This window comes from Capsella rubella, unplaced genomic scaffold (genome assembly GCF_000375325.1).
Source record: "Capsella rubella cultivar Monte Gargano unplaced genomic scaffold, Caprub1_0 scaffold_6, whole genome shotgun sequence".
NCBI classification, from domain to species: domain Eukaryota; kingdom Viridiplantae; phylum Streptophyta; class Magnoliopsida; order Brassicales; family Brassicaceae; genus Capsella; species Capsella rubella.
The window spans coordinates 13,888,860-13,913,769 of NW_006238918.1; the positions used below are offsets into that span (position 1 = coordinate 13,888,860).

At 31.5% G+C, this 24,910-nt stretch overlaps 5 protein-coding genes across 7 annotated transcripts; 3 read left to right on the top strand and 2 right to left on the bottom strand.

Annotated features, from left to right (window-relative positions):
• Positions 1-92: 92 nt before the first annotated feature.
• On the bottom strand, positions 93-2,326 carry LOC17883897 (E3 ubiquitin-protein ligase At4g11680). Its single transcript, XM_006287839.2, has 5 exons — positions 1,585-2,326; positions 1,165-1,287; positions 944-1,076; positions 653-793; positions 93-547 (listed from the first exon to the last, which is right to left on the bottom strand). The coding sequence occupies exons 1-5, from the start codon at positions 2,205-2,207 to the stop codon at positions 380-382; spliced, it is 1,188 nt and encodes a 395-aa protein (XP_006287901.1). The 5' UTR covers positions 2,208-2,326; the 3' UTR covers positions 93-379.
• Positions 2,327-6,869: 4,543 nt separating this feature from the next.
• On the top strand, positions 6,870-8,584 carry LOC17884226 (pentatricopeptide repeat-containing protein At4g11690). The gene has a single exon (XM_006287331.2). It carries the CDS (start codon positions 6,881-6,883, stop codon positions 8,564-8,566), a length of 1,686 nt encoding a protein of 561 aa, XP_006287393.1. The 5' UTR covers positions 6,870-6,880; the 3' UTR covers positions 8,567-8,584.
• LOC17884086 (UPF0725 protein At4g11700) lies at positions 8,557-9,773 on the bottom strand. The gene is made up of 3 exons (XM_023781105.1): positions 9,598-9,773; positions 9,131-9,483; positions 8,557-9,043 (listed from the first exon to the last, which is right to left on the bottom strand). The coding sequence occupies exons 2-3, from the start codon at positions 9,365-9,367 to the stop codon at positions 8,678-8,680; spliced, it is 603 nt and encodes a 200-aa protein (XP_023636873.1). The 5' UTR covers positions 9,368-9,483; positions 9,598-9,773; the 3' UTR covers positions 8,557-8,677.
• A 5,982-nt stretch (positions 9,774-15,755) lies between these two features.
• Positions 15,756-19,511, top strand: LOC17883265 (protein HAPLESS 2). 2 transcript variants are annotated; one of them, XM_006289373.2, is made up of 17 exons: positions 15,756-15,990; positions 16,085-16,228; positions 16,311-16,399; positions 16,553-16,650; positions 16,757-16,817; positions 16,907-16,985; positions 17,059-17,193; positions 17,277-17,474; positions 17,549-17,629; positions 17,715-17,815; positions 17,890-18,007; positions 18,103-18,135; positions 18,212-18,305; positions 18,380-18,468; positions 18,553-18,671; positions 18,745-18,845; positions 18,920-19,511. In XM_006289373.2, exons 1-17 carry the CDS (start codon positions 15,808-15,810, stop codon positions 19,318-19,320), a joined length of 2,124 nt encoding a protein of 707 aa, XP_006289435.1. In that variant the 5' UTR covers positions 15,756-15,807; the 3' UTR covers positions 19,321-19,511. The 2 variants fall into 2 exon arrangements, with proteins under 2 accessions (XP_006289435.1, XP_023636762.1); XM_023780994.1 differs by having other exon boundaries at positions 15,843-15,934.
• A 298-nt stretch (positions 19,512-19,809) lies between these two features.
• Positions 19,810-24,215, top strand: LOC17881492 (ATPase 3, plasma membrane-type). Of its 2 annotated transcripts, XM_006289198.2 has the most exons (14): positions 19,810-19,898; positions 20,436-20,555; positions 20,671-20,907; positions 21,016-21,765; positions 21,852-21,974; positions 22,055-22,159; positions 22,240-22,384; positions 22,473-22,616; positions 22,706-22,944; positions 23,036-23,068; positions 23,161-23,242; positions 23,335-23,504; positions 23,584-23,757; positions 23,836-24,215. In XM_006289198.2, exons 1-14 carry the CDS (start codon positions 19,854-19,856, stop codon positions 24,133-24,135), a joined length of 2,667 nt encoding a protein of 888 aa, XP_006289260.2. In that variant the 5' UTR covers positions 19,810-19,853; the 3' UTR covers positions 24,136-24,215. The 2 variants fall into 2 exon arrangements, with proteins under 2 accessions (XP_006289260.2, XP_023636615.1); XM_023780847.1 differs by lacking the exon at positions 19,810-19,898 and having other exon boundaries at positions 20,539-20,555; positions 20,681-20,907; positions 23,836-24,214.
• Positions 24,216-24,910: the final 695 nt, after the last annotated feature.

Below are 24,910 nucleotides of genomic sequence, written 5' to 3' on the forward strand. Positions count from 1 at the left end.
TTTAGTTTCTTTCATTATAACGACGGCGTTTGGTAACTAATAACACTGAACGACAGTGTAGACATCGTTAGATTGTGTAATTGACGGTCCAATTTGTTTCTAAATGTTTTTACTTTTTCCATTAAATAAACGAGAAACACAAAGCTCTGTTTCCACGTTTCACACCAAGAAAAATAGAGCAGGTACAGTGGAACTATGCAAGGACTACTTCCCATTTTCCCCAAGGCACTGTACTAAAAATCACAGGAGGTGATAATGGACTACATACTCTAAACACAGCACTAAAACACGAACCAGAGTTTACATATGTATATCTGAAACTTTCTGGTCTGGGATGGTTCAGGTTGATACTGATCCTATAAACCACAAAGTGATTTGACTAGACTTCTTCTTCGTTTGCGTTCTTCAAGATGTTAAACTTGCAGAGCGGACAACGTGAGTTTATACGAAGCCATTTATCAATGCAAGCGCAATGAAAGTGATGGTTACAAGGGAGTTCTCTTAGCTCGGCTCCATCTTCATATTCACATAGACAAATGCAGCATTCCTTCAGAAATCATAAGAAGCCATGCGTTAACCGTTAACCGTTAACAATCTATCTACACACTTTGACAATGTAAAACTGTATAAGAATGTTGACATGGGAGTGTACCGTGTCTTCTGGAGAAAGCGAGCGTTCAATAGGTGAATCTGTTCCACATTCCGTCATTATACCTGAGAGCTTTTCATTGTTGCTACTCTTTCTAAATCTGAATTTCGGTATTTGATCAATATCGTTCTTTGATGCTCCCTCCTGTTTTGCACAAATTCGCATCACAAGATAATAAATGGAGATCATGATTTGAAGTTGGATTTACTAATTCTATGTAGATGAAAGAACAGGTTCTAAACTTTAACAATTTGTTACGATAATAGAAGTTAGTATAGTAGAAGAGAGCTTTACCTGGTCGGCAACAGCATATAGAATTGCAATTATACATGGAAGACAGCAGCAAACAGCAAGGCCGATAACACAAGCCAGCGCAACACAGAACACGACAAAGAACACATCGAAACCGAGAAAAATGATACACAGCCTGCAAGTCAAAAACACCAAAGTAAAAGTTTGTTTCAATAACTCCCACAAAGATACAACTTCAAAGAGACTCAAAACAAGAAACATACCAATATAGCTGAGGAGAGTCACCAGATAGTGTTTGGCCTCCTGCTGAAACCCAGTAGAATCCAATAATCCACCAGATGAATGAGAACATTGTGTTTGCTGATTCTAAATGCTTCGCAGGATTACTGAGACCATCAACATTGTGGATCAATATGAAAAAGGTCAGACTTGAACTTCATACTTTGCAAGAACAAAAGCTGATATCAATATGAAAGAGGTCACACGAAATGTTACATGGACTCACAGATACAATAACGCATCAACTAACATTAACCTAAAAAAATTAGATTCCTTAGATCAAAATCTATATATACAGAGAACAAGTCTCATCTCTAGCTTCTCCCAATTCGAAATTATAAACACTGGTTCCAAATCAAACAAAGCACTAATCAAATCCAAAACAGTTAAACAAAATTCAATACCTAGTACTTCCTCTATCTTCCAATTGAGCTAACGAAACATACTGCTGCGACGAATTAGTAAACCCAAGACCACCACCATCCTCTGAAGAAGATGAAGATAAAGACCGTTGACGCATACCTCCCCTACGCCGCCGTCTCCTCCGCCTATACTCAACACAAACACAAGCCATATGTAACCAGCACTGAATCCCATAACCAACAACCCAAACTCTCAACGGCACATTAGGCCTCTCGTCACGGCTAAGAATCAGAACAGCAACACCGATCGCAACAAAAGCTAGATTCCACAAAATGTCGAGAAACACCACAGGTTTAGAATACGCCCAATCACTCTGTCTCTCTTCCAATTGCTCAGCCGCGGTTTCTCTAACGAGCATCGACGGTTCACGCATCATCCTCCGGCTACCGGCGTGACGTAAGAACCTCGCTGCTTCTCTTAGACCTTGTCGTCTAGCGGATCGATGAATCGGATTCGATTCTTCTTCATCTACGCTTATGGTTCGTGATACGGTTGGAGGAAGAAACGGTGTCGTGTCGATGATTCCGTCGGAGTTTGATCTGCCGACGCGAGTAGAAGGTAGAGATGATGAATCCGATTCTGTGGTGTTCGTCGTCGTTGACATTTTGAAGCTTTCTTTTTTTTTCTCAATTTCGATCGGTTAATGCCATACGAAAGGTTTCTCAAATTACGATTTGTCCCAAAAAGGGTTTGGAGTTTTTTGTTTTTTTGACGTACAGAGTTTTGCAGAAAAGGTAATCAGAGAGATAACAGAAACGATAACGTGAGGAAAATTGAAAAAACTTAAAAAGTGTTTAAAAAAATGTAATATGGGCCTCAAGTTTTATTTAGCCTATTAAGTATGGGCTTTCTTTTTTTATTGCCTACTGGGCTTTCTTTTTAAAAAAGTGTAAGCACCAATTAATTAAGACGCGTTTTCCGTCGTTCTATACACTGGTTAAAATTGATGATCAAAGTGTTTTATACATTGTGTGACTGTGTGAAGTTTCGATTTGTGATACTCAGAATTATTTGTTCAAGAGGCATAAAAAAAAGTTTGGATCATGCGAAGGATCTTAGATCATGAGAACATAATCATTGCATGAAGAGTCTACTATCTCCTTTTGTTTTAATTGGATTTTATTTATTATTATATTTTATTATATAAAGTTGGATATTTAAAATTAGTCATTAATAAGATCGTGACATGTGTTAATTAAACTGATAAGATGTTGAAAAATATCAGAAATTAGTGATAAAAATTATATAAATTAATTTTCAAACCAAAAATATTTTCAAAATAGAAAGAAGAAAAATAAATATTCATGAAATTTAACTATTACTTAGTAGTAATTCTAAAGGAAAAATGATAGTAATTATAAAAAAATATAAAAAAATATTATAAAAATTAGGTCTAAATTTCTTTTTAAATACTTTCAATATAATATGTTTATGATAAAATTTTAATTTTAATTTTATTTTGAAAATAAATAACCCATCTTTTAGATGGATTCTACTTTATATTAGACAGTATGATATTTAAATAATATAGATTAATTTTTCGTTGTAAATGTTTTGAAACATCTACGTTTTCACAAAGAAATATTAGACACAAAGGTTCGTATAACTCTTTTTGTCCATGAATTACTGACGTTGCATTGGTCAAAGCCCTTATATTAGATATAGTATAGCATAGGCTCTTTGTCAACAATCATGAAGGGATGTATCATAAACAAGACATCGGACCATTATTAGGTTAATCAATTATGTCTTTTCTTAATCAATCTATTAAACCTAATAGAAACTATATAAAATACATATACAATCGGCACACGTATAAGCAAACCCTGAAAATATAATTTTATCATATACTAGTAGAGTGATCACACTTGTCTCCAGCGAAAATGAAATCTCCATGAAATTTTTACAGAAATTGCACTAGATACCATTTGACTTTAAAATAATTAAGTCAAAGGGAGAATGGAAAAATAGTAAATACTGATGAAATCAATTATACCTAATTATGAAAAAATATTGTTGGTTCTATGCATCTCTCCTCCACATTCAATTTTTCTTACATCTTTTAAACTATATACTAGTATATAATGATATATATTAAACAAAACGTTGGTATATATATGTTTATATATCATGATATTTTATATTATTATATTATAAATCAGTATGTCATGATATCTATATTAACATTTTTAAAACAGTTTTTTAAATAAATCCTATACTTCCAAACTATTTACAACCGAGGCTATTGATATTTTTTTTTATTTTAAAAAATAGAAACTAATATTTATCCTATTTTAAAAAATTTACTAAAATATCTTCTTAAAAATTTGAATATCATTTTCCATATCTTTTTCTTCTTCTAAATTTATATGTTCTTATGAGTGTTTTTAATTTATTTTGTTACATAAAATATATGTATAATAAAAATATATATTTTTAGCATATGTTGCAATTTGAATTTTTTTAAACTCCTTTATATTATTCAATTGGTTTAAAAACATTGTATGTACAGTATCCCACTTCGGGTAAAAAATTTAGGGAGATTTGCACAACTAACCATTATTATGGTACCCTTTTCTACAAATACTCTCTCTAGGTGTTCATTTTCAAAAATATCCTCTTTAATGTACAAAATGACTAAATTACCCTCATTTATTATAACTCATGATGAAAAAATGAATATTATCTCCAACAAAAAGAATATTCCTTCCGAAAAATTTCCCGCCAAAAAATTTTCCCGTCAAAATTTTTTTTTTTAAAAAACCTTCTAAATATTTATAAATCCCTTAAAAATCCTTTAAAAACCCTTGTAATTCTTTTAAAAGTCATCCAAAACCTTTCAAAACTTGAGTAAACCTTTTAAAACCATTGTAAATCATTTTATAACATTTATAAACACTTGTAAATCCCTTTAAACCACTTATAACCGTGATAAATCATTTAATAAAAACTTTTGTAAACTTCTAAAACTCGTTAAAAACCCTTGTAAATCCTTAAACCCCATTTTAAAGAACTTGTAATACCTTTAAAAACTTTTGTAAACCCTTGAAACACCTTTGTAAACTTCTAAAACCCTTTAAAACTTCTTTTAAATCCTTTAAAACTATTTTTAAATCTTTGTATGCCTTTAAATATACTTTTAAATCCTTTTAAAAACACTTGTAAATCCTTTAAAACTATTTTTAAATCTTTGTATGCCTTTAAATATACTTTTAAATCCTTTTAAAAAACCTTTAAAAATCTTTGTAAATTTTTAAAATCCTGTAAAAACTTGTAAATTTTTAAAATCCTTTAAAAATCCTTGTAAATTTTTAAAATCCTTTAAAAATTCTTGTAAATCCTTTTAAAACTGTTATAAACTTATAAGAACTTTTAAAAACCATTGTAAATCATTTAAAAACCATTTAAAAACCTTTGTAGGCTTCTAAAACTCTTTAAAAACCATTACAAATCTTTTAAAAACCATTTAAAAACTCTTGTAAATCCCTTTAAAAACCCTTGTAAACCCTTTAAAAGATCCTTTAAAAAATCTTGTAAACCTTTTTAAAAAAATTTGGCGGGAAAATTTTGAAAAAATAATTTTTTTTGCGGGAAAATTTATGGGGAATATTTTTGGCGGGAAAATTTTGGCGGGAAATTTTTTGGGGGGAAATTTTGGGAAGGAATATTCCTTCCTTTGGGAAAGAATATTCTTTCAAATAGGGGTAAAATAGCCATTAAAAATTAAGAGAGGGCAAAAATGAAAATTGTAAAAAAAAGTATTTTTAAAAAAGGGTATCATAAAAAGGTTATTGGTATCAATTTCTCAAAAATTTAGACAATAAATATGACTTATATGTTTCTAACTATGAATAAGCAGGAAGTGTGATTTATCAGACGTCCAAATTTAAAAATTTTGTTCGATTTAACCATATTCTTTATTTGAGCAAATTAAAACTTTAAAAACGACTAAATTTTTTTAAAATATTTGAAATATTAAACTCTATAAAAATTTAAATATTATTTATATTTTAACTCTAACAAGGTTTAAAATATTATAAATATTTTAACTACGTATAAATTTAATATCATTATAAATAGCTAAAATATATTAAAAGTTTAAGTGTTATTGGCTTTGCCATAAGTTTAAACATGAGTTTAATTTCTCGGTCATAAGTTGGTTATGCAAAATTTCAGTATAAAGAAATATAGTTTGTATATTATTTAATTTGATATAGTCAATTTTAAACTTTTAAGAAGTTTAAATACTATAGTTGATAATAAAAATTAAAAAAGAGTTAAAAATAACATGGATATATTATATGACGGGACGGTTTGTAATACGGGAAGGGTTGTAAGACGAGACATGTTGTATAGTATGGATTGAATCGATATTACTAAAAAATTAAAATAACCTTAATTTCATATTTCAATATGGGTAAAATCTTTATTTAAGTATTAATTACAAATTGTTATTATGCAACCTTAATAATTATTGAATAACCTTTAATAAAATCTGTAAATTCTCAAAAAATAAAATTTTTTAAAAAATGTTTGTCCCGCGGCACGATATATGTTATAATATATGTTAATGATATATTATGATACCATGATATATGTTAGAATATATATGTTATGATATATCATTATATACATTGATATATTATAATAAAGAACTATAAAATTGATATATATATATATATATATAAAGTACCATGATATATATTAATAATATATCATGATATATGATAGAATATCATGATATATATTGATATATCAGGTAAAAGATAAATAATTAAGAACTATAAGATTGATATATATTGAAGTACCATGATATATATTAATAAATTTTGTTTTAGTTATATATATCGTGTAATATGCTAACATATCGTTATATTTAGAAGATTACGTGTTTCAAAGTGTCTATTGTTCACGTAGCTTATGCATGTTTGTGTCTGCTTAGAATAGGTTTTTTTTTTTTTGTTTAAAGAGCATTTTGGTCAACTTTTATTTCTCTCATTCTGATCTTGTAAAATCGGAAATGTCCCTAGCATATATGATTAATTATTCTTTAAACAAATGGTATGCACTTAATTGAGTCTAACAGAAACGATAACGTGAGGTAAATTGGAAGAAAACAAAAAAAAAGTGTTTAAAATGTAATATGGGCCTCTAGTTTTATTAAGCCCATTAAAGTATGGGTTTTATTTTTTAAAGTGCAAGCAACGCTTAATTAATTTAAAGGGTCATGGCTTCTTCTTCTTCTTCTTCGACGCCTCAGTTTAAATCGTATCAACAATGGCGGAGAAAGCTCAGAAAAGTCTTGTTCTATTAGCGAATCTAATTAAGGTTCCACCAATAAAAGCTTTCTTTATCTTAAACTCTTCGAATTTTCATGGATTTCAACACAGTCACGAATCAATCTCAATCCTTCTTCGTCTCCTTCTCTCTGGGAACTTATTCTCACACGCTCAATCACTTCTTCTTCAAGTAATCTCCGGAAAAATCCACTCCCAGTTCTTCACTTCTTCCTCTCTGCTACACTATTTGGCAGAATCAGAAACGTCAAAAACCAAGTTTCGACTCTACGAAGTAATCATCAATACGTATGTTCAATCTCAATCGCTAAACTCATCGATCTCTTACTTCAAAGAAATGTTCGATAAGGGTTTTGTTCCTGGATCGAATTGCTTCAACAATCTCTTAACTTTCGTTGTTGGGTCGTCGTCTTTCAACGAATGGTGGTGTTTCTTCAACGAGAGCAAAAGAAAAGTTGATTTAGATGTGTACAGTTTTGGGATTGTGATCAAAGGTTGTTGTGAAGCTGGTGAGATTGAGAAAAGCTTTGATCTTTTTGTTGAATTGAGAGAGTTTGGGTTTTCTCCAAACGTTGTTATCTACACTACTTTGATTGATGGGTGTTGCAAGAAAGGTGAGATTGAGAAGGCGAAAGATTTGTTTTTTCAGATGGGTAAACTTGGATTAGTGGCTAATGAGCGTACTTACACGGTTTTGATTCATTGGTTATTCAAAAATGGGATTAAGAAACTAGGGTTTGAGATGTATGAGAAGATGCAGGAAGATGGAGTTTTCCCCAATATATATACGTATAACTGTGTGATGAATCAGCTTTGTAAAGATGGAAGAACAAAAGACGCGTTTAAAGTGTTCGACGAAATGCGTGAGAGAGGAGTTTCGTGTAACATTGTTACTTATAATACTTTGATTGGTGGGTTATGTAGAGAGATGAAGGCGAGTGAGGCAAATAAAGTTATGGATCAAATGCAGAGTGATGGAATCAACCCGAATCTGATTACGTACAACACTTTGATTGATGGGTTTTGTGGTATGGGAAAATTGGGGAAGGCGTTGAGTTTATGCAGAGATTTGAAGTCAAGAGGTCTGTCTCCATCTCTCGTCACTTATAACATTCTAGTTTCCGGGTTCTGTAAAAAGGGAGATACTTCAGGAGCAGCTAAGATGGTTAAGGAGATGGAAGAAAGAGGGATTAAGCCGTCGAAAGTAACATACACAATTCTTATCGACACATTTGCTCGTTCGGATAACATGGAGAAAGCAATTCAGCTTCGATCATCAATGGAGGAACTAGGATTAGTCCCAGATGTTCACACCTATAGCGTATTGATTCACGGGTTCTGCATCAAAGGCCAAATGAATGAAGCATCGAGGCTTCTTAAGTCGATGGTCGAAAAGAAGTTGGAGCCGAACGAAGTGATATACAATACAATGATTCTCGGATATTGCAAGGAAGGTAGTTCTTATAGAGCATTGAGGTTGTTCAGGGAAATGGAAGAGAAAGAGTTGGCTCCAAATGTTGCTAGTTATAGATATTTGATTGAAGTTCTTTGTAAAGAAAGAAAATCGAAAGAAGCTGAGGATTTGGTTGAGAAGATGATTGTATCAGGGATTGATGCATCTACTTCACTCTGTAGTTTGATCTCTGAAGCCAAAAATGGTTTTTGAAAGAGAAATTATGAATTTTATATTGCTCTTCTCACGTAGCAGCAGAACAATCCGTACAAATTACACAAAAAGGGCAGTCCACTTAACAATCCAAACTCACGAAATAACTTATTAGTCAACCATCGACGAGCCAGCTTCTATGGCGTTTGATGGTTTTGTAGTTTGTAAGTTCTGAGTTTCACCGACGATTCTAAAGACTCCCGAGTGCACATCCAAGATTCTTCTGACCATAGCAACGCGATGGACATCCTTACCAACTCGAGCCTTGCAAATGTCCTTGTATCTAATGTAGAAAATTGCGTCATAGGCCTCAAGTCCCATATTATAGGGCTCCAGGTTTCGTGTAATCTCCATAGCCACTTTCAGAATCTTCAAATTGGTCATACTATGTGTGATATGGTTCCTGAAAGATGTGGCAACAGCAAGTTCCAAATACAGACGAATCCAGTCATTCTCTTGAACCTCTGATTCCTTCAGCTGCCAAAAAAGAAAGACAAAACATACATCACTTACTTTTAATTCTTGATCACAAGAACAAAGTGTGGTTTTAAAAATCAAGGTTACCACATAAAATCGGTTCGTGTCACCGTTAAAAGGATCCTCTGACGGTAACTCAGGCATGAAATGGTCGAGGGACTTGTTATCCAACACGTTATAACTTGTCTTTCTTTCACCACGAATGATTTTTTCCCCTACACAAAGATTAATTAACTCATGCAGTTTTAAATAGAGACAATGATCTTGAGGCAAAAAAAGTAATGAAATTTCTTGCAAAGATGATCTGCAAGAAAAATGAGTCATCTCTTCTAGCCCTTTAATGCCGTCTTCGTCGTGCTTGCATTCTGACTCCCATGGAGTGGTGGGGGCATAAGAAGCAAAAATTTAATCTTCCATATGGTAGCTCTTCAAATGGTTATCTTTATGGTAATACCAACATAAAAACCAAACAGATAGAATCAAAAGAGAGTAGAAAATCAGGGAGATCTCTTATAACTGGTGGACCATCTAGTGCAATCTTCTGGTGAGCATACCAGTAAGCGTTGCCCTTTACAGACACGCCACGGTGATGAAACGACATACCCCAGTCCAGATTGAGATCAACGAGTGCCTCCCAGCTGTTTAAACGGAAGATTTCAAACTCACAAACTCGTCTATCTACATCCGGGTCGAAAGTATGAAGAAATCTCAAGACTTTGGAGTATTTGTTCTTCATATCTGTGAGTGACTTTGGAGAAAAAAAAATCCAACAAAAATATATACAAGAAAAGTCACTGTTGCAAAAATGTTTTGGGTAAAGCTTTTTGTTTTAGTGGCTTTGGTATTAACAAGTTGTGTTGCAAATCCTACAATTAGAGAATTGTCTCAAGAAGAAGATCTGGAATTAGAGCCACAACTTAGGCCTCGATTGGTAACCATGATTTAGGAAAAAATGAGAAGGAATGTGACATTCCTCTTCATTCCTCAATTTTTTTACCATTTACAAGGAATCATTTTTCCACATCATTCCTCTACATTCCTCACAAAATGAGGAACAATAGAACAAAAATGTTCCTCCCCAAAATTGATGAGAAACAAATAGAACAAAAAAAAAACAAATATTAAAATTCGTTTTTATTTTAAAATAAATAAAAAAAATATTTATTAATAATATTTTAATCTCATAATATAATATTTTTCATATTTTTATCATGTATTGACATTAAAAAATATTTTTGATATGAATTTCATGTTAAAAAATCTTACTAAACATTATTTAAAATTTGTATGGATAGTAAAACATATTTAAGAGATGTTTATATCATAAATAACAAATAAAAAATTACTATAATCTATAATAGGTTAATATAAATTATTAATTTTTAGCATTAAATATTTAAATTCATTCAAAAATATATTTTAAAATTAGTGTCAAATTCATAAAATATAAATTATATCTAGTATTATTATTAAAAGTTGATTTATTTAATCAAATATATTATAAAATATAGTGTTATTGTTTGGTTACCATTTATTATTTTGTTTTTCTCTGCATGTTTTCCTATCATTCCTCAAAAGTTGTTTATTCCGTTCCGTATTGTTCTTTTTATTCTTTTTCCTTTTATTCCTTTAATGGTTACCAGTAGAAGCCTTAATCTTATGAATAAATATCCTGTTAAGATCATCGAAGATCTGGAATTAGAGCGACAAATTAGAACTTTTTATACACTATTTCCAAAAAAATTTGGTTATATATTTACATATTTTGAGTGTTAAAATTATTATTTTTTCTCCTGATGAAAAAGTTTAATGTTAAAAAAAAATTTGCAGATCGAAAAATGGACATATCTACGATTGTATAGATGCCGATAGTCAGAAAATTGTTGGTGTAATAGGTGCCAATGAGGTCATATCTAGTATTGGTTGGGATTATGTGAGACAAAATTATTTCTATGTAACTAAATATTGGGGACGAACTATAATGTTTGGTGGTCCTCTAATAACTTAACTTATGTCACGTAAAATCTTATATATAAAATTAAGGTTTCACTCTCTCCTTATTGGTGGAAAAACATTTAAGCCATTCATTTTAAAAAAAACATATATATAAAAATAAATGTTAATGACAATCATTCAATACAAAATTTAATTACACCATAAGTTATAAACAAATGACAAAGAAAATGAAATGATTTAATTATATATATATATATATATATAAATGTAAGGTTTCACTCTCCCTTTATTGCTCCATTGATATATATATATTTTTTAAATTTAATATTTATTTACCAAAAAACACATTTAATCATATACATCAATTTATACTTTGAATCCACACTTTACTACTAAAATGTAACTGAAAATTATATAAATTTTCAAAGACTATTGATTTTCTTTATTGAATTTCAATTAAACACACTATAAATTATAATAATGACTCATTTAATTTAATTAATTTAAAAATGTAACTTACATCACTTTTTATCCTATAAATAGCCATTCTCACATCCTCCTCTATCATATCTCATATCTTCATTATTTTCTTTGTTTTTAAAAAACAATTCTTGCATGGGGTGAAAACTCAATTAAGATGTCATTGTAAGAGTTTGATTAAATATTTAATTTAAACTTTTGTTTTCAATTTTATTTATTTTTTGTTTATATGTATTTTTCATTTCTTCATTGTTCTTTTTTATATTTTTAAATGTAATAAATATGTATAATAATATTTTATGGTTATAAGAAAATTATTTTATTGATGGGATTCAACAATATTAAATTCCGACCATTGTACAATATGAAAATCAAGCTAAATAAACCATCTTCATTCTTTTACTTTGGATGTTTGTTTCTTTCTCACATATTCATGTATATTTATTTTAATTTCAAAAGTATGTAATTTTTTAACAAAATAAATTTTTGTTATATAATTATGAAACCAATTTGTAAGACATTATTTTAAGAATAATGATCCTTATATTTAGTTTGTGATTCAATATTTAATAATATAAAGAACATTATAATTGTTGTTAACATTGAATTTTATACTTGATTTCCTATATAAAAGACAATTTGATATTCAATTTTCTATCTATTATATATACTAAAAGGATGAAAAATATAATTAAACCTAGAGAAATAACTTAAATTAAGAGGAATATAAAAAGACTTTAAAAATAAGATTATTTTATGGGAATTTTTAAGGTTTCACTCTCTCCTTATTGGTCCATTTAGCATTTATTTTTAAATTATAATATTTATTTCTAACTAAACCAAATTTTTAACACATTTAATCATATACTTTAATTCATACTTGAAATTCACACTTTAATACTAAATTGTAACTGAAATTAAGTAACTTGTGAATTGACTATTTGTTTCCTCCATTCAATTTTAATTAACACACTATAAATTATAATTATAACTCCTCTAATTTAATTATTTTAGAAATATAAATTACACCATATTTTATCCTATAAATACCCATTCTTACATCCTCCTCCACCATATTTGATACCCTCAATATTTTCTTTGCTTTATTTTTAATGTTCTTGCATGGGTTGAAAGATCAATTAAGATATCTTTGTAAGAGCTTGATAATATATTTGGTTTAAATTTTTGTTTTCAATTCTATTTTTTCTTTGTTTTATGTACTTTTTCATTTCTTTATTGTTTTCTTATACTGTTAAATGTATAATGCATATGTATAATAATTTTTTATAGCTATAAGAAAATTACTTTATTGATGAGATTCAAAAATATTGATTTCCGACCATTACACCATAAGAAAAAATCAAGTAAAAAAACAATTTTCATTCTTTTACTTTAGATGTTTGTTTCTTTCTCACATATTCATGTATATTTATTTTATTTTCAAAAGTATGTAATTATTGTAACAAAAAAAAAATATAATTATCATACCAATTTGTAATACGTTGAAATAAATAAAATTTTGTACACAAACAAAGGTAATGTGTATGTATATTTATAAGCTTACACACATATTGGATAAATTTCAACATTTTTAGTGATTGTTTTGATAAATTTTGAAAAAGGGATAAATTTAAAAAGTGGTATTTGAAAAGAGGTATTTTTAAAATTCTCTCAATATCATTTCTATTTTTATCATTAAAAATATTATTATTTTTTTATCAAAAAATACTCAAAAGTACTGAAGAAAATTACTATCAAAATTGAATTATTAATCAACGAATAAATTCAAGAGATATGAATGAATTCTATTGAATGATTTAAATATCATAAGCATTGAATTTTTTTGTTCTATTTTTTATAAATATATTAATTAACTTAATATACAACAACCCGCGCATATGCGCGGGACATTACCTAGTATGTACAAAACCGTTGTTGAGTCTTAATGTAAACGATGAGTTCTTAATTAGTATATTCTATATATCTCTCTAGAGTTAAATCTCGTTAAATCTCGTAGGATGTTATATTATAAGCAATTTTAGTGATTGTTAATGTTTGTTCACAGAGACAAAAAGATTTGTATATTACAATACTGTACACATGCTTGTAAGTGAAGAGGTAAGTGTTGTATTGAATGTATAAACTGGGAATGTCTGTTGTTTAAAGCTGGTTTTTGAGTCTTTACCCTATATTGTTATTCATGCTTTGCTTTTCTAGAGATGATCATAAAGCAAAAGAGTAACAACAATCAATGGATATCGTCTTACCGAAAAAGTTAGAGGTAAGCTCTTTCTTTGCTTGAAGAGTTATGTTCAGGGCTGAAGCAATATAAAGACAGGATATTCTTTAGTCTACCTCTTCTCATCAATGTATATAGAACTTAATTTCTCATGAATGCGATAGATCTCAGTTTTAAAATTTTTTAAGTAAAACTGAATTGAAATAACCTAAGAAGATTTGCAATGAATATAGATTTATTAATTTGTAAGCAAAACTAATTTGAAAATTGTTTATTTAATAAATTTTATTTACATTTTCTTATAAATTTTAATAAATATAATCAATTTATTAAAATTTAAAGAAAATCTAAATAAAATGAAAACTTATTTTAAAAAAACGTCAAATAAGTTTTGATTACAAAATAATAAATCTATATTCATTACATATCTTATTAAGTTATTTCAAATCAGTTTTGCTTACAAATTTTATCTTCTCCAATAATATTAAAATAATCTTTGTATTTTAAGATTTTATTTTTATATTATAAATAAATAAAAATAGTAAAACAAAACATCAGTAACAATTAATTTGGATTTTAAATTTTAGTTTTTATCAAAGAAAACTAAAAATTATTTTCACATCTTTTAAACATTAATAATTGATTTTGATACTAAAGGTAAAATTGAAATTTTAATTTTTGCTGTGAGATCGTGTGTATGAATTTACCAAAACTTAAATAAACGAAAACTTTTTATAAAAATGTTATATAATTTTATTTTTTTATTCCAATTGATAAAAGTACATGTATTAAGTTTCTATGAAAGCAATAGGTGGCTCTTTGTCACTAAACGAATCCAAAACACTGTCCCAAAATCTCTTAATAGAGTCTATAGATTTGAAAGATGACAATCCTATAGAAGACTCGCGATGACATCTATTGGCTCTTGTGCATCCTCGATTATATGGATTCGCAGGTATGCGCAAACGACATGCCGGAGTGTTTGGAAATCTTGCATCACATCCATTACCTAGATCTCTTGACACTGGATATTTAATAAACTTCTTCGCATCAGTGATATTTATAAACATGCATATTGCAATTAACATTGTCACAAACATCACAAACGTTAACTCTTTTGCTTTTATCATAGTTGTAGATTACTTTTCTTGTTTTGTTTGTTTGGTCTAAAGATTGGAGAACTCATTTCTTATATAGTGCAAGAGAAATGTTGTAGTTTAACTTCCGTGATCAGTTCAGTTTCAATTCTAACATTTGTAATAACAATGCATTCAATGTAATTAATTTTAAGTTTCTAAACGATTTATTAGTTTATGTTTTTTTTTGGTTTTGTTTAAATTTGATTTCAGTTATGGTTTATAAGACTTACAAAATAAATTCGAGTCAGTTATTTCTATCGGTTAAAATAAATTTGATTTCAGTTATTTCAATTTAAAATTTCCATTTTTCGATGTTTTGTCCACTTATATATGTTTCAAAGAATCTAATTTTACCAAAAAAATATTGGATCAAGGTACCGTGAATGTGGATTAGTCTTCATATTTTTTATTAACTTTTTATATCTATTGCTCTTTTATTCATACTTAATATTTTGAAATAAGATTCTACACCGACCAAAAAGAAATAAGATTCTACAGGGTCTTTGACATTTGCGTCATATACATGCAGAAATATTAAATTATAATATTTCTGTAAGTAATTAAGAAGCTCTTAATTAAGGGACATGAAAAGGACAAACGACAAGAACGTATAAACGCATTGTGTTAAGTATATAGACTACGACAATTTGGGGATGAACTTAAAAAAATAATTAGGAAAAAAAAACACGTGATCTTCAATTCTGGTTTATTATGTTGGGTTAATTAATTAATTGGGCTTTTTGAAAGTTGTTGGGCTTCGTGCGTGTCTAAATCCAAGTGTCGAATGTTTTGGTTTAGTTCGGTTCACTTGTGAAATTACCGGTTTGAATTTAGTGGATTGAAATTATAAAACCAAAGCAACCGTTAGCAACAAAAAGAGTCAAAAACGAAGAAAGACGAAGCAGTTCTTCAAAAGAAAACACCAAAATTTCAGTTCGCTTCTCTCTGAGATGGTGAACGCGGTGGCGATGGCTTGTGTAATCATCGGAATCTTCGTCGGAATGGTTAACGAAGTCGACGGGATCCAGATTCTGTCGAAATCAAAGCTAGAGAAGTGTGAGAAAACATCAGATTCTGGTAATCTCAATTGTTCCACTAAGATCGTCTTGAACCTCGCTGTTCCCAGTGGATCCGTAACTCTTCTTTTACCCTAATTTTACATTTCTCTGTTTGTTCTCTACGAATTTGAGTTTCAATCAAATTTTGGGGTTTTAATGATGAAATTAGAGTGGAGGAGAAGCTTCGATTGTAGCGGAGATTGTGGAGGTTGAAGATAATTCGAGTAGTAATATGCAAACAGTTCGGATTCCACCGGTTATCACAGTGAATAAATCATCAGCATATGCTTTATATGATCTTACTTACATTAGGGTATGAAGTTTGTGTTTCTATACTATAGTCTTTGGGTTTTGGTTTGATTAAGAGATTGACTCACTTGATATGTGTGCTTTAGGATGTACCTTACAAACCTCAAGAGTATCACGTTACGACTCGAAAGTGCGAGCCTGATGCTGGACCGGATATTGTACAGATGTGTGAGAGGTATGTATATGCTTAAAAATCTCTTCTTGTTCTTTGTATGATCTCCTTCTTGTTGTGTACGATAGATGTTGCGAGTAACGGTCTTTTTATTGCGATTTTGTTCCCCGTAATCTGAAGACTAACTGTTTGTTTTTTGATGAGATAATCTTACAGGTTGAGGGATGAGAACGGAAATGTGTTGGAACAGACTCAGCCAACATGTTGTCCATGTGGACCGCAGCGAAGAATGCCTTCGTCTTGTGGAGATATTTGTATGTGTTTCTTTTTGGTTTGAACAGAACAGTCCCTCCTTTTGTTTCTTTATAATGAATATAGCTTAATCTGGACACTCAATTTCCTTCTCTTGAGTTTGATTAGTTGACAAGATGATAAAAGGGAAGGCAAATACTGCGCATTGCCTTCGTTTTCCAGGTGACTGGTATGGATCCTTACATGATAAAATCAAATTGTATGTTTCTTTATCTTCATGGTTTTGTGCTCTTACTCTTGTTCATTTCTCTCCTTTAGGTTTCATGTTTTCGGTATTGGACAGCGGTCACTAGGATTTAGCGTGCGAGTTGAGTTGAAGACAGGAACTAGAGTTTCAGTATGTTTCCAGTATTTAAGCTGGTTTTTTTCCCGATTTTATTCAGCCTTATGATTGATTTTTGTTATCTCAGGAAGTGATCATTGGTCCTGAAAACAGAACAGCTACTGCAAATGATAATTTCCTCAAGGTTAATCTCATTGGAGACTTTGCTGGTTACACAAGTATTCCTTCTTTCGAGGACTTCTATCTTGTAATCCCAAGAGAGGTAACTTAACTGCTTATCCCATTTTAACTCTTTTTACTTGCACCGCTCTGTGAATGCTAAATGATTTCTTTCGGTGTAAAAAGACGGCTACAGAGGGACAACCAGGGAACTTAGGCGCAAATTACTCAATGTGGATGCTGCTTGAGAGAGTGAGATTCACATTGGATGGCCTAGAATGTAATAAAATTGGTGTTGGCTATGAAGCTTTCAACAGCCAACCAAATTTCTGCTCTTCACCATATTGGAGTTGCTTGCATAATCAATTATGGAACTTCTATGAGGTTAATATTTACATGTTATAGCTTTCTTACACCTTACTTGCGTCATTGTTTCACCAATACCAAGTCTATTTCAGGCAGATATAAACCGGATCAGTCGACACCAACTTCCTTTATATGGACTGGAAGGAAGATATGAGAGGATCAATCAACATCCAGTTATGTTCTTACTTTACTAGTTTCTGAATCAGTAGAACATAAGATTTTATCTCGGCTTATTGAATTTTCCTTTACATGATACAGAACGCGGGGCCTCACTCGTTCTCCATAGGAGTGACAGAAACACTCAACACAAATCTTATGATAGAACTAAGAGCTGATGATATTGAATACGTTTTCCAGAGGTAAAAAAAGTCTAAAAACTTTCTTGAAATGCTGATTACCAAGTAAAAGTAAATATTTTTTTCTGTGGTTGCAGGAGTCCTGGTAAGATCATAAACATTGCTATACCGACGTTCGAGGCACTTACCCAATTTGGAGTTGCTGCTGTCACAATCAAGAATACCGGTGAAGTAGAAGCATCTTATAGCTTAACGGTAATATTTAAAACTTAATATTATGTATTAGTTTGATAGCTAGAACTAGAAAGATTCTTTGATATATTAATCGCATCTTGTTTCCTCATGTGCAGTTCGATTGCTCTAAAGGCGTGGCCTTCGTTGAGGTATCTAACTCTCAGTTAATCTTCTAAGAAGCAGCATTATCAGAAGAATGTTACAAACTGATCTTGTTGTTGTCAGGAGCAATTCTTCATAATAAAACCAAAAGCTGTTACAACTCGATCTTTTAAGTTGTACCCGACGAAAGATCAGGCTGCAAAGTATATATGCACAGGTGATCCTTCATATCTTACAAATGCCCTGAGTCCTTCCTTGCATCAACATTGATCATTTTTAGTTTTTGTATAGCTATACTCAAGGATTCTCAGTTCACTGAAGTAGACAGAGCCGAGTGCCAATTCAGCACTACGGCCACCGTACTCGAAAATGGAACTCAGGTTACTCTCTACATTGAAATTTAAATGATCCTTCTTGAAGTTTTACATGTTGATCATTAACTTACCAGTATCTTTAACATGCAGGTTACTAATCCATTTCAAATTCCAGAGACGTATCCTAAAGGCTTCTTTGAATCGATTAGGATACTATGGACTAAAATCATCAATGGTTTAGTCGATTTCATAACCGGAGACACTTGCAGGTTACATACTTCTCCTAACTTAATAACTTCCTTGGGAATAATAATGATAACTTGAAAACAATCATCTGTGCAGAAACAAATGCTCGAGCTTCTTCGACTTCAGCTGCCACATTCAATACGTTTGCCTGAGCTGGATGGTTATGTTCGGCCTTCTCCTCGCTCTTTTCCCAACCAGTAAGCGTTTAAACCCCGACCGCAACCTCAAACCACTAACTTAATATCCCAAATTAACAGGTTTTGTCTTACAGCTTGTGTCCTGCTCTGGCTCTTACACCAAAAGGGACTATTTGATCCATTCTACGACTGGTGGGAAGATCATTTCGACTTAGACCATCATCGAAGATCATCACCAACCAGAGAAGACGCCCTGAACCGCCATCATCACCATCGCCATCACAAGCATCGGCATGGTGTCAAAACCCATCCTAGGACACAACAGAGACACAAACACCATCGTGGAGAAAACGATGACATAGTGCAGAGAATGCTTGAACGTGACCACAACGAGTCTCATCACTACTACCACCAACTTCACCGAGTACATAAAGATAGCAAGCAGAAGCAGCGTAGACGAACCAAGCACGGGATCGTCCTGCCACGTGATGTGCATGTGGAAAGACGGAAGAGACAAAGGCTCCGAGAGAGCTAAAACTTATAAAACTCTAGCTTTGCAAATACGTAAAGCGAGAATCTAGTGATGTGACTATGGTTTTTACACTATAACATATATTGTATGTATATTTGTATAGGGATATTATTCTGAATTTGCATATATTGTAATGTGCTTGTTTATTTACCATGATAAATTAATTGCTAATAACAACATGTCCCGATTATTCATTGTGGATTTGAAATTTGAATGGTATAGTTAAATATAATAAAAAATAGATAATGACGTATTTAGTTAAAAATTAAAACCAAAGACAACTTTATTTTAGAGTTTTGAGTTTTGTAGAATCCTTAATTAATTTGATAAGATCGCCTTGATACTATATATCCTAGATTAATTTTTATATCTCGAGCAAAAAAAAAAGGATTAATTTTTTTTTTATATCGTATCTACGATTAGATATGAGTTGTATATATAATAAACTCGATTAATGAGAAGGTCAAATATAATCAACGTAGTTCGCTTGCAGTATTTTACTTACCTCCTCTTTTACTTCGAAGAAGAGAGTAAAGATGGCGACTCATGATTCTCTCGAGGATCTTCTTATTGCTGATTTGGTATCAATTTCTTCTTTTAATTTCGATTGTTTAGTGAAAAAATACGTTATACAAAGATTAGTATTTTTTTTTTCTTACTTAACGATTCGATTAAACTAGGGTTTCTATACATTCTTTTTTTTTTTGTAGCCTGTGAAGTTCTTCTCCTTATATTGATTCGATCGTTTTGAACTTTTTGTTCAACTAGATTTTTCAGTTCTTCTAGTCTATAATCACCGGAGAGTTATGTTACAATTAGGTTTAAGTAGTTGTCTACAAATTATAAAGTAATTGTTTCATCATTATATTAGTCTCTAAATATGTTGAGACGTTACCTAAACTTATAAAATATCTATGAGAAATTGCGTATTGAGTTTCTTTCTTCGGTAAAAAGTTAAAAACTTGTATATGTAAGATTGTGTACATATGATCAAGATAAAAGATATAATCTTATTGGACTTGAATAAAGTATACATACTTAGTTGTTATATATGTGTAGAATTAATAAGAATAAGTTACACTAGATAAATTGGATGATGTTCATGTCATATATTGCAGGAGCATATCCCAATTGAAGATGTTTTCAAGCATTTGGAATGCAGCAGAGAAGGTTTATCTGAAGCAGAAGTAGAAAAAAGACTCGAGATCTTTGGACCAAACAAAATCGAGGACAACAATGTAAACCAAAACTTCCATATAAGTTTCTTTTTTTATTTGTTAGCTTCATCTTTATGATGATCACTAGCTAACTATATGTTTTTTGTTTTTGGTGGTTCCAATTAATTCACATAAGGAAAGCAAAGTGGACAGGTTCTTTGGTTTAATGACTAAGCCTTTATCTCTAGTCATGGAATCAGCTGCAATCATGGCTATTGCGTTGGCTATCGGTGGAGGAGGGTCATCGGGTTGGCTATTATTTGTTGGTGTTGTATGTTTTTTGCTGTACAACACAATACAGTTCTATCTCGAAGAAGCCAATGTTGAGAATCTGGCTGCTTCTTTAATGGCTTGTCTTTCTCCCAGAGCAAAGGTGTTCTTCATAATAAGCTTTGTTTTCATATAGTGTCTTAAGTAAGGTTATATACAATCTTGAGGCTATGATCTTAAACCTTTTATATTTCTTTATTGTTTTGGAAAGGTTCTAAGAGATGGAGAATGGTCAGAGCAAGAAGCTTCAGTTCTTGTTCCGGGAGATGTTGTGAGAATTAAGCAAGGTGACATCATTAGTTGCGATGCACGTCTTCTCGAAGGAGATGGTTTAAAAGTTGTTGTAACCGGAGAATCCCGTCCCATAAAAAAAGGTCCAGGAGATGTAGTTCACTCCGGTTTTACCTGCAAGCACGGTGAGATGGAAGCGGTTGTGATCTCCACTGGAGTCCACACGCTTTATGCGGGTTTTTTTTCCGACAGTACAACAAACCGAGTTGGACATTTCCATGAAGTTGTAGCTGAAGTTGGAAAATTCTGCATAATCTCTATAGCAATTGGTATTGTGATTGAGCTCATTGTGATGTGCCTGATCCAGGAAAGAACCTACAAAGACGTGCTCGACAATCTTCTGGTTCTTTTGATTGGTGGGATCCCTATTACACTGCCTTCTCTTCTATCTAAGACAATGAATAATGGGTTCCTTAGGTTATGTAACCAAGGAACTCTCGCGAAAAGGTTGACCGCCATTGAAAATATGGCCGGTATGGATGTTCTATGCAGCAACAAAACCGGGACTCTGACTCTCAACAAGCTTAGTGTTGACAAGAATCTCATTGAGGTTTATGCTAAAGACGTTGATAAAGACCAAGTTTTGCTTCTCGCTGCAAGAGCTTCAAGAACAAAGGATCAAGATGCTTTTGATACCGCTATGGTTGAAATGCTAACTGATCCAAAAGAGGTAACTATAGTAAATATTAATGCTCTGTCTTTCCTCTGTTTTTTTTTTCTTGAAGAACACGGATGCTTGTTTTTTCTCATTGTCAGGCAAGAAATGGAATTATAGAAGTTCACTTCTTCCCATTCGATCCAGTTGCTAAGCGAACCGCTTTAACTTATATCGATTGTAACGGAAACTGGCATCGTGTAAGCAAAGGCGCTCCCGAACAGGTAATTAACTAAAACTGATTCTGTTTTACTTTTAGGTAAAGTTCTGTTTTTTTTTTCTTACCAATTTGTTGATGATTCAGATTCTTGATCTCTGCAACGCAAGTGCTGATCTGAGGAAGAATGTCCACTCTACAATCGGAAAGTACGCTGAGCGTGGACTCAGTTCTTTAGCTGTTGCAAGACAGGTGACAAAATCTTTTACATCTTGCAACAAAATTTTCTGTATATACACTTTATGTAATTTTTTTTTGTTACATTGTTACAGAATGTACCTGAGAAAACAAAAGAAAGCTCTGGTGATCCATGGGAACTTGTTGGTGTATTGCCTTTGTTTGATCCTCCAAGACATGATAGTGCAGAAGCCATAAGAAAAGCTCTAGACCTAGGTGTCAAAGTGAAGATGTTTACCGGTACTTTTTTATTTTCCGACTTTGTCATATTGCGAAACACCGACTTTATATCTTCGATTTCTTCCTTATGTTTCCATTGGTTTTATAGGTGATCAAATTGCTATCGCGAAAGAGACTGGACGTATACTTGGTATGGGAACAAACATATACCCATCCACTTCTTTACTCAATAACCACCTTCCTGTTGATAAGTTGATTGAGAATGCTGATGGCTTTGCTGGTGCCTTACGAGGTTTGTTTTAAGACTTGGTTCCGAATTACAAACTTTCTCTCTGTCACAACTACTAATCTTTATTTTTTTCCTTACCAAATTCATTTCAGAGTACAAATACGAAGTTGTAGAATGGTTGAAAACGATGGGGCATAGTTGTGGTATCATTGGTGATGGAGTGAATGACATTCCCGCGATGAAGAAAGCGAATATTGGTATCGCTGTTGCGGGTGCTTCTGAATCTGTACTAGCTGCTTCTGATATAGTTTTTACGGAGCCTGGACTCAGTGTTATCATCGACGCGGTTCTGATCAGTCGAGCTACTTTGCAAATAATGAAATACCACACAGTAAGTGTGCATGCTCTTATTAAAACTACACAGCCTTTTTCACCAATTCTCACTTGTTTTGTTCTGATGACTGATGTTGTCTTTTAAACAGGTTTATGCAGTTTCAATGACCATCCGTGTTGTGGTAAGTTTAATCAAATCTTTGTATGTTTTCTTTACCATCATCAAATAATTATAATCATTACTCTTTGTGCCTTTGTTTTTTTTTTTTTACAGTTTGGGTTCATGTTCATCGCTTTAGTATGGAATTTTGACATTTCACCACTCATGGTTTTGGCCATTTTACTCTTAAACGATGGTGAGTTTTAAACTTTTCAATCTTTAAGAACTTTCTCAATTTTGCTCTAAAAGACAGAGAATTGATAATAAACATTGCTAATTACTCAACAGGACCATACAATATCCTGACTTTCTCAACTGAAAAAGTCAAGATGCCTTCTCCTACACCAGATAGCAGGAAACTAAACCAGATCTTCGCAACGGGACTTGTTCTTGGAGGCTACATGGCTTTAGTGACTGTTTTGTTCTTTTGGGGTGCATACAAAACCGATTTCTTCCCGGTATGTATTAACAAACCTAACTTCAAATATCCAACATAACACAAAGCAATAATATAAAACTCAAACTTGTGTTACATAGAGAATGTTCCATGTGAGTGACTTGAGAGGCAACGAACATGAGATGATGTCTGCTTTATACTTACAAGTCAGCATTATGAGTCAAGCTCTCATCTTCGTCCTTCGATCGAGAAGCTGGTCTTTTGTGGAACGACCTAGACCGCTCTTACTTTGCTCTTTCGCCGCAACACAATGTGTAAGCATATAAAAAAACATGATTATGTTCTCTTCATTGTAAAGTCTCATTAATGATTTCATAAACTTGACCTTGTAGGTTGCAACAGTAGTTGCGGTTTACCCGATTTGGGAAATTGCGAGAATGGAGGGAATAGGATGGGGATGGGCTTGTATTATTTGGCTCTACGACATCATCTTCTTTCTTACGTTAGACATAGTGAAGTTCGCAATCCGTTACATACTAACCGGAAAAGCCTCGCAAAATGTCACTGGCGACAAGGTCAGCTCGAAGATCTTCAACAACACATCTTTCATCTTTGATCGGAGACTAAGTGGTAAAAAACACGGCCATGATTACTCACTCTTGCAACCTCTCCTTGATGGAGAAGGATATTGATTAGTTGGTTTTGGTGTAGTTTGCTTTAGTTTTTTTTTTTTTTTGAATGTACTGATTTTTTTTATATATATTAAATCTCTAATTATTTATCTTTTATTAATTAAAGTGTTTGCTTATATTCTATCACTAATTAAATTAAAAAATTTGTATAATCTGATTATATAAAATAGAATTCTATATTATCTTATATTTTAAACCTTATTTTTACAAAATTAATACTTTTTTCGTTTCAATTGAAGTGTCATTCTAACTTTTCATACAAATTACAAATATCATTAGATCTTATATATATAATTATTTTTTGAATAACTAAGAGATTCTAAACCAAAGCCGATACATCTACTTAGGTCCGAGACCAGTGTATATTATATGGTGTTGTCCCAAGCGTTACTCAAACCAGCGAACTCTAGGTTTAAATTTTATAATTTACCTCTCATAAATATATATATTTTTTTGTGGAAACCTCTCATAATTATATTATATAATTTTTCCTACCGGTCAATATATTAAATTAATAATAATACAACTGAAAAATTTACGAAACATTTACATTGAAAATATAAACTAACACTTATTTTTTAAAAGAAAAATTCTAAGTCTATAACAGCTCTTATTATGAAATGGAGAAAGTAATTAATATAATAGTGATAATGTGTCAAAATTTTCTCAAAATCTTGTGATAATTAAATGTTATTTGACCAAGAAAATGTGTCCTTCACTTTTTAGTAATTACCAGTAGAACCATTGAGAAACTTCAAACCTTTTCCACATAGTA